This window comes from Mercenaria mercenaria, unplaced genomic scaffold, assembly GCF_021730395.1.
Source record: "Mercenaria mercenaria strain notata unplaced genomic scaffold, MADL_Memer_1 contig_1828, whole genome shotgun sequence".
NCBI lineage: Eukaryota > Metazoa > Mollusca > Bivalvia > Venerida > Veneridae > Mercenaria > Mercenaria mercenaria.
This window is the reverse complement of record NW_026459836.1, coordinates 59,286-70,563: the sequence shown is the minus strand read 5'-3', so window position 1 is coordinate 70,563 and position 11,278 is coordinate 59,286. Positions and strand designations below refer to the sequence as shown.

The following is an 11,278-nucleotide window of genomic DNA, read 5'->3' as shown; positions in this document are numbered from 1 at the left end:
ATTGCGCTGAAATTCTGTATAGGTTGTATCAAAGCGCAAAACGTCTATATGGGTAGTATCAATGCACTGAAAGGCTATTTGGGTTGTATCAAAGTACTGAAAATCTAAATCGGTAATATCAAAGCACTGAGAGTCTAAATGGGTTGTATCAAAGTACTGGAAGTCTGATTTGGAAAGTTAAAGTGAGTAGGGTTTCATTGGTTATCCGATCTTATTCGGATAATTAGGCAAACAGGTTGGCGGGTGGCGGTGTTGCCGGTGGCGGATGGCGATGGCAGTGATGTTTGTGGTGGTTAGCGGTGGCGGGTGGCGGATGGCAGCGGTGGTGGTTGGCGGGGGTGGTGGTTGGCGGTGGCGGATGGCAGCGGTGGTGGTTGGCGTTGGTGGTGGTTGGCGTTTGCGGGTGGCGGATGGCAGTGAAAGTAGTGGTGGCGGATGGTGGTGGCATTAGTGGGTGGTGATGACGATTGGCGGCGGCAGTGGTGGTGGTGGCGGTCGGTGTTGGCGGCGGCAGCGGCCGTGACGGTGACGGGTGGCGTTGGCGGCGGGCGGTGGTGATGGCGGTGGTGGTGGTGGTGGCTGTCGGTGGTGGTGGTGGCGTTGGCGGTTGTGTTTGTTTTGTCGGGTGGCGTTGGCGGCGGTGGCGATGGCGACGGGTGGCGATGGCGGCAGGCGGTGGTGATGGCGGTGGCGGTGGTGTCGGTGGGTGGTGGTGGCTGTTGATGGTGACGGTGGTGATTATGGCGTTGATTGTGGTGGTGGTTTTGGCCGGTGGCGTGAACGGGTTGCGTTGTCCGCAGTGGCGGTGGTGGTGGTGGTGATGGCTGGTAGTTGTGGCTGTTGGTGGTGGCGATGGTAGTGGTGGCGTTAGTGTTGGCGGTGGCGGGTGGCGTTGGCGGGTTGCAGTGGTGGTGGTGGTGGTGGTGATGGCTGTTGGCGGTGGCAGTGGTGGTGGTGTCGTTGGCGGTGGTGGTGGTGGTGGCGGATGGCTTTGGGTGGTTGCGTTGGCGGCCGCGGCGGTGGCGGCGGTGGGTTGCGTTTGCGGGTGGCAGTGATGGTGGTGGCGGTCTTGGGTGGCGTCGGTGCCGGTGGCGGTTGCTTGTGGTGGTTGGCGGTTGTGGTAATTGCGTTTGCGGGTGGCGGGTTGCATAATAAATTGTCAAATATACTTTTGGATGTTAAAAATTTTAAACAACGTGCTTACAAGAGAAAAGAAATGTAAGATTTCGTAGCTACATTTGGTCTAAAATGATAAATACATATTAATATTTTAATTATTTAAAAATTTTACTATTAGAACAAAGAAAAACTCGCTGTAAAATAAAAGGTATCACTCTGAATTTTAAAATTTATTGTCAATTAATTTTGAAACCATTAAGGACAAGATTATAGGTCACTCAACCCGAGTCGTAACGGTGACAGATTCTCAAAAAATAGGTCGAGACCGTGATCTCGAGAGCTAGACTTTTAATGATGACGCCAAAGAAAAAACACATAGAATTGTGTTTGTTAAGAGAGTGAGAGATGGACGTATATCTTTCCCGTATGGATATTGGGTATATATATTGTATGATATTTATACAAAAAAAAGATGAACAGAGCGGTATCGTTTCTTATCTTTTCATTATTCCCAATATCGTACGTCATTGAGTCCCGTCCCGAAAATTGACTACACCCAATCCAAGATGGCGGCTTTATATAGACAAAGAACGGGAAAAGTGGTCTAGAGTCACGTCCTCTACTACTGTCAGAGAAAAAGAGAAACATGGTCTGTACAAGGTTTATCCAGGGTCAGTTAAGGTTGAAATATGGTCTGATTAAGATAAAAAAAATGTTCATTTAAGTTTATACATGTTCGTACCATGATTGAATCATGGTTTGAAAGTTTTATGGCTGTTCCATGTCAACTGCATCGATCGGTTTATCAGAAACAACATGTGTATTGTCATGTGTCCAATCTTGCGAAAATTACGTATCAAAGGAGCATTGGACAATATATCGAGAAATGAAAAGACAGGTAACTACCTACCATTAGTTTTTCAGAGGGGGAGAGTGATTTTTATTTCAAATATTTGTTTTTTGAAGAGCGAAGAATTATATTTTTTGTGTCCAACAACTACAGGTATCTTTCAACAACGAAATCCCTTAAAATAGAAAGTACACCCATTTTATTCTAACAATAACTCGGAGGGATGGAAAAAAACATGGGTTAATTATGGTTTGGGCTTATTAGTTATAACAATTCAATATAAATCCAGTAGCTTAAGTATTTCATATCATATAGAGACTTACCTTAAGCCTTCTCTAAACAATTGAAACAATGTGTTTATATAGCGAAATTGTTGAGTTTACACCGTTTGTTAATTAATCCTAATCCTGTCCATGTTATATCAGTGCAAAGGAAAAGTAACCTATCTATGTTAAATGCTATGCATGATAACACAGTAATGCATTTAACAGTCCTGGAATTGATTTCCTTGATTTTCTCATATTTCTAGATATCTTCCCCATACGTTGACGCATGTTTATCACTTTTTCAAAGGAATCGTCTGTTTCTTGGCAAGTTTTACCAAAGAAAATGTCACACTTTCACCAGGGCATTATGTTATTTGATCCTTTCAAAGTGCATAGTTTGCATGAGGTTCTAGGTCAATAGCCACCTAAGTCTACCATAATGTCTTAGCGGAGTTGTCTCCATTTTTTCCAGATATTTTACCGAGGACCATTTTTTCAGCTGAAATGACTCTTTTTCAGAAAATGATATTTAATAATTCTTTCAATGTACGTACTTTGATGCAGTTAACTACAGATATATCTAAAATAGATAGTTCCTACTTGAAGTCGTATTTTTAATTACACTGCCTAAATCATAAACAAAATGTATTTTATTTAATTGTTGATTGTAACTTGGTTTGATGTTTTCAATAGCTGAGATATTTAACTAAAATGTTGAAACATCTATATTTTGCATGCAGACATTAAAATTTGATAATACTAATTATTTAAGAATTAAAATAATTTCATTTATCTTTTCTTTCTTAACATCTTCGTCTGCATGTATTGTTGTCTGCTTAGCCTATTCACTACCATCATACAGCTATTAGTTACACCTGAACGATTACCGCTGCTTCCCACTGAACGTACTAGTATTGGTTTCGCTATCCCCAGGGCAAATAAAAACATTAAAAATCGTGTTGTCATTCACTTTTTCGCAAGCTCCACACTAACATTAACATTCTTATTTTCCCATCCACCAAACCCCATTGAATTGTTATAACATTTAATTGCAAGGATTAAGTTTTTTTCAACCTTATCTGATTAAGTTAAAAATTCATTCATACAAACTGTCGCCGAAAGTATCTATGTTACAAGTACAGAACCTGAGTGCCAGGTGCCCGAATTTTACCCCTAATAGAGAGCAGGGACAGTTCAGGAGAATGGATTGTATACGCATCTTAAGCAAAACGCACCTTAAGCACGAACTATATGGTTTGGATGTGTTAGTGCCAGGGATGTGCATCCGAAAACGTTTGCTGCTAAGTGTTTATCTTTCACATTCACACATTTGTGATTATGAAGACCGTTTCGATTAAATATAAGTATCCAACTGTTCTGTGTTTATGTGTTAGCTATCCAACATTGGCACGAATTTTAGTTCATTTGTATTGTTTATTGGGTTCAGGTTTTGCATATGCTACAGTGTGTTTAATATACTGTATTGGTATTGGACATTTAAACTAATAAGACTTAATGTGTAATGTATTGTTTATAGTGAAAACTGTTTGGTACTTAATGATGTAGAGTATATTCAGTACTTTGAGTATTTGAATCTACTAACGATTCTGTAACTACATTTGTTCATCTGTTAACATTGTAGTTGAGGCACTGTAACCCTGAGTGTGACTTAGTCGGTGCAATATAAATACCGTGGCTTTGCTTATAATGCCTATGGAATACGTAACAATTTGTATATTTTGTTTTCAGTTTGTTATACGCTTAATAAAGTATAGATCTGGATATTATGCATATTGCAGTAGAAATATTCGCTAATATCACTGTCAGTGGGGAGGAAAATTCTGTCGGCCGGGAGGTGAACGAACTCAAGTTTTCAATGTTGCTTAGTTATTTGCTCCGAGAGGTATGTTTGCCACATACCACTTGCTCTATTGTGACCGTGTGTGGAAAAGTTTTTGCCCTAGTACTTGGCAATACCTACTTAGCTTTGCTTCCTTGCTTCCAACGGTTTTTGTTTGTTTTGCAAAGCAACAGACTTCCTTACATTCTGGATCGGTTGCAGACGGAGGCACACAGAGTAGATGGGTCGCGATTTGATGCTTGAATATTGACCGATATTTCGCAGTTGCATATGTATTTCACCTCTTTGCAAACAGTGGTCACTTTGCAAATCGATTTGGACGTTGCTTGCCTTGCTGTTAGCTGTATGGTACTACATTGCCTAGCCTTGCATTGCCTAGCCTTAAATCGATGTGGGTTGTGGGTTCGATCTCTTAACGGAGAAACCCGTGGGGATAGGACTTACGACTCTGGCGTTGTAGGATCAGAATGTTTGATAGCCGGGCTCGTTCTGCTTTCGGTCGATCGAAGTTTGTCCTTTTAATAACTTAACGCGGAGAAAACTGTTAGTCACGAGTGGCCCAAAACTCCACTTATATTTAATTCACTATATATAGGGTTCATGTTTTATAAATATTTTCTTTAAATCGTTAATTGTTCGAACATACTAGTTTTAACTTGTTATATACTCAAATAAAATGAGTATACTGAATAACTGTTCTTCAGTCTTTATTTTGAGTAACCGAATAAATAGTTTGATATTAATAATATTACTTTCACTTTTTCATGTTTGTTTTTGGCTTGTAGCCTAACTGATAATTAGATTATTTCTTCATTCTCAGTCAATGACCATGGTCTCTTTTTCTTTCTCAACGACTAATGCCAACTTTTGGCCCTCCATCTTCTTTGGTCATTTACCGTCGTTTATAATTATTACATGTTGAGTAACCAAGGTTGACCGCGGTCTAACTACATTTGATCAAGTCGATAAATCTTTACCATAGTCGAACATTGTTCTTGGTGTTTGAAAAGTATCAAAAGCGATGTTGACAATGGTGTAACAGTTGTTGACAGAGTTTGACCATAGTTATCCTTGATTAACTGTGGCCACATTTCGCCTAGGCTTAAATAAGTCATTAGAGCATGTTTTCTTATAAAATGGTTCAGGTTGGCAAGAGTGTAAGGGAGCACATGAAGAGCAAGCTTATATAGCGATGTGGTAGAGTGTTTGCTTTGGATGTGAGAGATCCCGGCATAGGATTTAAGAATACACACAATATATACCATTGATACACAATAGATAAACCATAAAAATAAAAAGGAAATTGGTTTGATTCTTCAACATGTATGATTAAAATTTCTTTCACTCGAGAACACCTTACATTTTCAAAATACTTACAAAACACTGCACCTGATGTTCACTAGATGGAAGATATTTCCATCTTACACTGGAACACGCATCTATCGATAAGATATAAAAAGTAAGGTTCTGCCAAGAACAGTAAAGTAAAGGAAGCTGTATGGCTATACTTATTGTTTAATTACTTTACCATGAGGAAGAATTGACCTCATGGCCGATATTGCAGAAAATCTATATCAGGGGAGACAACAGCTATATGGTATTGGTAACAGGTGACCGATATTGCGATGTCGATATCTTTTGCCTCCGGGTATTGTCATTTGGATGTTTATTTCAATATCAAGTGTTATAAATGAGAAGGTTTTCCATAAGATAATTAAACAAGCCTAATTGAAATGTCAGTTCAGTTACAAACTATGGAAAAGGGATTTTTCATTAGAAATAAAACAAGTCATTTTTACCAAAGAGCTATAAAAAGAACATTTAATATGTAATTTTCTGAATCATAGCATTATAAACATGCTATTTTATAATAATTAAATTCATATATCTAACATATTTACATTGTGTAAACTTTGACAAATATCAGTGTTTAAAATTGACATTTTCTACTTATGAAACCTCATTGCAATATCAGTACAATACATCTTGTGTATTTCTTGACTATTACTGTTTTGACATAGACTGTTTCAGTAATTCATAGAGTTCTTCCTTTTTCTAAGTTTTGTTTTAATACCTAATTCATCAATTTTCTGTTTGATATCGTTTACTGACAATTCATTAGCATCACACATAGAAATGACCGTTTTCTGGTACGAACAGTCTGCTTCTTTTATGTCACATCCATTTTTAAGATACAAAAATATATATGTTTTTTTTAAACAGTTGATCTTAATTTATAATAACATAGGTGTAGGTTTTGAATTTTTTACTCTGAAATGGTTGAATATCACACGTATATCAATTCAGTAATTCTTAACATATTGGCAAAACAGGAAATTTAATGAATCGAAAATTATGGTATGTTTGTCAAATTATTTAAAAAAAAAAAAGATAGTGGCAATCAGTGTACATGTATTTTGCCGTATTCAAGTAGACATTACTCATCTTAATATAACTACACACATTTCACCAACATATGAAATCTGTTTGCAAAATGAAAATATGCAAAAGATTAAAATGGCATGATAATTATATCTTGCAATTACAAAAAAAAAAAAAAAAAAAGAAAAAAGAAAAAAAGATAAAAAATACCCGTAATTCATAACCTAATTATAGCCTTATCAGTCTTGTATACGTCTGTGTTGTTTTAACGCTCCTTATTTTGAGGTAATTGGCAAGTTTTATTACAGGTCCAATAAAAAAGTATTTACGCGTGATGCGTACATTTTATTACTTATATAAACTATCATTCAATAAGATTACAGTATACAAATGGGTCTCATGTAAAGCTATCTTGAACAGAACAATTATGAAAGTAAGTTAATCACGACTTTTATGATAACTGAAAAGATCATGAAATCAGGTAAAATGTTCACTAAAACAAAAATAATTATTAAGTTACTGAAGTAAATATCAATTCTGTTTTAAATGCAGATACTTTATTTACATTGCAAAAACATTCTTGTACACAAAAATACTCCGGACATATTTTTCACCTTTAATTTGACCAAGGCGGACCTTGAATTTATTTACTAAAATTTATTAATGTATGTGCTTTTTGATGACACAACTGAAAGACTTCTGTCTGTTTTACCTTTTTATACTGTAACTGAGTAGAAAAAATACCGACAGTTTGCATTTGTGATCCAAGGGCCGATAGAAAAACTTTCTCTTTTAATGTTTAATTGACATAATTGGCATAATTGACACTGATATTTAAATGTATATGAAATACGGTGAAAACAACAACATAAGAAGAAATGGGCATCTCTTTCTTTTTAAAACCGAAATATTCATTGCATTATTTAATTGAATTTCATATGTTGTTAATTTGTGATATTAACACGAAATGAATTACTCGCGAAGTAAAATTATATTAAATAAAACTTACACGAATAAAACATTAAAACACAGATTAACAAAACTGATTAAATCATTACTTTAACCTTTTGATCACAATACCGCATGTTCACGCGGCATAATAACATCGTCTGCATTTGACACTACATCAACAACTTCGCGCTGAAGTTAATTTTTCTTCCAAATTAGTGGAAATAAACCGTCTGAGAACGAATCAAATTTTCATTTCACAAAAATGAAATAAATATCAATCAAAAGATAAATTCAATGAGAGTAGGAAATTACATGCACCTAAGCTTTCATATCAATGGTTTTATACAAAAAATTGCTTTTAAGAAACGCATGTATGAGATTTTTACACATTTTATATGAGAAGGGAAAAAATGACGAAATGATGGCATTAAATATCATGTTAGGAACGAATCAAAAATAAAGATAAAATTTTATTTAAAAGTACCGTGTAATGAATCAAATGTTGAACTTTGGTAATATTTTTGCACCTAAGGTTTCTTATTTTTAGTAATTTTGTTATTAAGTAAAATGTGTACATGCCCTTCTTATTTCTATATAGAAAATCTGACCGCTATTGATTATTAGCCGGAGGAATATTCTTCGGTATGGCTGTATTACGGAAAAAGAAAAAAAACCGTAAATGACGTAAAGTTTACATTCATTCCTGAAAATTAACAACATTTATCTACGAAATTGTAATAGTAAAACATATTCAAGTATTTTATGTTGCCTACAGTAAATATCTAGAATTCATGATAAACCAAACATGAGATCAAAAGTACTTACGAATTCCTCTCGGTCCTGGATTTGACTCAATTCCAGCAATCAGAAGTAAAACACCAATAAACAAGACTGCGCCGATTGTTTTCAAACCATTGCTGAAGTTGATGACGCACGTCACTGTTCTAACATCCTGACCGCACGAATGCCTGTATGTGCCTATTCTGCCACGGTATGTTTCTAAGTCAACGCCCATTGTTCTGAATAAAAAGATTTACAAATAACCAACATACAGAGGAAACAAATTCAGTCAGAAATCATAAACATATAGTTATAGATATACGTGAATATGTATTTTGGCATTATCATGCTTACAATTAATGTTTGACTCGTGTTTCGTGTGAATAAAGAAATTGATTGCGATTTTACGACAAAAATGTGTTTGACTTTCCCTCTGATAACTAGTAGATCAATTATGGATCTTTTTATCAAATATAATTCCAGACAAATTAGGTACTTAAGTATTTTCCTATCGTATATTCTTCATATTTGTGTCGCGAAATTGGTCCTTTCGCGCTTTAAATGCATTTCGGTAAATTGTATCAGTATACAGTGGTCTATGTAAAAGTCGGAGGTATGTCCGTATGCAAGTGACGTCATATGGCCATATAAATATACACTGCGCATCCAGTTTAGATAGATCGTCCTGGGAGCTCGAAGAGTGCACATCGAAGAGAAACTGGAGAAATAATTTATATAATAAGCAATAATTATTACTGGGACTTTGGTAATAAATAATTTAGGTGAGTCACCCTCATATTTGCAGCTTAGGCGATCCTTGCTGGGTCCTCTTGATAGCTATATTATTTTATTGGTCCGGGTCGCAGTATAAGCTGATGGTTTAAGGTTATAGTGCTGAACCTTGGTAGGTCTGAGACAAGGTTTAAAACATAGTTTGAGACAAGGTTTAAAACATTGGTTTAGGAATTGTTACGTGTTAGAGACACTTTGTTTGAAATAGTTTTAAGGTTTGGACCTAGGTGGGTTGTGGAAAGGTCAGTCCCTCATCCTTGCAACGTATGCTCATACTTGTGGGGTTTCCAGTCCATATACTCATTCTAGGTCGAGTGGTTCGTGACAGAGTGTTGAAACGTACGGTTTGAAACAGCCGGTTAAAGGTCATAAATTAAGGTTGTTTGAAACCAGCTTGTGTAAAATAAGGACCGCATAGTAAATTGATTATCTGCTTGATTTTTAGTTAATTATTGTTTCGAACAATCATTTACAAATCATTGGTCAAACCAATCAGAAGCAAGGCAGCTTAAGGAAAATTCATTATACAAGTTTTATACCAATCAAAAGCAGATAGTTTTAGAAATATTATTTATATACATTTTATAAGTAACGCTCGGTACACGTGACATTTGTAGCCACAAACTGTTTCAATTTTACAGTGGTCTGGTAATGATAATAGATTCAACGTTATGAACATGTTACCACAAATTTCGATATTGTCAAGGAGCAGTTTACATAAACGAGGGTGATTATCCAGTAGGAAGAGTACCGTCGTAACAGTGCAGTGTGCATGGGGAGACATATACACACAAATTACATAGAAAAGGTAAACAATACAGGAAACATTAACAATCAAACAAAGTAAATAGCACAGTCGGGCACCGCCTTTGAAAGGTCAGTGGCATAAACACCCAAGGGAAATTGGACACTAAAGTAGTTCTTAAATTTAACGATGTTTTTAAGTAATAGAAGTGCCTTCATACATAAGTCCTCAACAAACAAACAAACTTAAATAATTAGAAACGAATGAACTATTTTGACGTGTATCGCCATCAAATTTAGGTAAATTTACAATACTTAAACTAAAATCATCTCCCATATCACATATCGTCTAATGAATAATACGTTATAGATAAACGGACATTCGATATAGTAATGTTTTGTTAACTTAAACTATCTGAGATAAATAGTATTTTACAAACACGGATTTTTCATGTTGAGAATATCATTCAACAAAACGTTTTGTTAAATGCAGTAAATACGCTTTTTTTAAAATTTACAACCGGAATTGGAAAACAAACTTTAATTCAAAATTACTTCAAAATCTTTATAAACCATCTGTTTAACATTGCAATGTTAACAGTTGGTAAGGAAATGAGCATGTCGTTATTGAAACAAAGTAATCCCTGTCATTACCACTATGTAATATGAAATCAACATACGCATATCTTAAAACGACATATATGCATATATTTTGTCTAAATGACAACCTACCTGGAACAGTGTTTCTTTCAAAAGATTGATCGGAGGGAGGGAATTATATTTTTGTCGCTGCAAAATATGACTTTTATGCCTCTTACATCGTCATTGCGCCGTAAAATACGAACTCGCATTCATTCAATCTCATTATATTGAATGAAATAGGATGCATTATTTTATATTTAATTCAGATATCATCATTACTTTTACAACATTGGTTAGTACTGTACTAAAACTGCAAATTTAACAATGCGAAAAAGAAGAAAACTATCTTACTAATTTTATGGTCATATTATATTCTCGACAGTTCATTTACATCAGTAATAAATAAACGGTAAGCATCGATGAAACAATAAATGAAGGGAAACTTACTATTGAATCCAGCAAAAGGAATTATTTCGACATTTTCATTTATAGAACATGACACACTCAACGGTTATTCCAAGACAATAGTATTACTTTAAAAAGATGATCAAAGCTATTAGTGCCAGTAAATTAATGGCTATTAAAAGCACATTTTTATTGTTGTACTTAGTTGTTTCTTAAGATTTATTTAACTAAATCAGTCTTGTTTTCAATTAAGACAATAAATTTCCTACGGTTAAGTGACGCTTTAATTTAAAACAAATGTTGTGAAGATATCAAATAAAATGAAGACATTCTTTTGACAGCATGTCTTTTTTCTGAAGGAAATAAATCATTAAAATGAAATTTTATATCGAACTTGCTCAAAGTGATTTTATAGCAGATTTATAATTTGAAAAAGAAAGATATTCATTTGTTTAACTAAAACATGGTTCACCGATTATCGGTTAT

General features: G+C 35.1%; 1 protein-coding gene across 1 annotated transcript; it reads right to left on the bottom strand.

Annotated features, from left to right (window-relative positions):
* Window positions 1-223: 223 nt before the first annotated feature.
* Window positions 224-1,150, bottom strand: LOC128551910 (mucin-2-like). The gene has a single exon (XM_053532866.1). The coding sequence runs from the start codon at window positions 1,148-1,150 to the stop codon at window positions 224-226; it is 927 nt and encodes a 308-aa protein (XP_053388841.1).
* Between the last annotated feature and the right edge of the window lie 10,128 nt (window positions 1,151-11,278).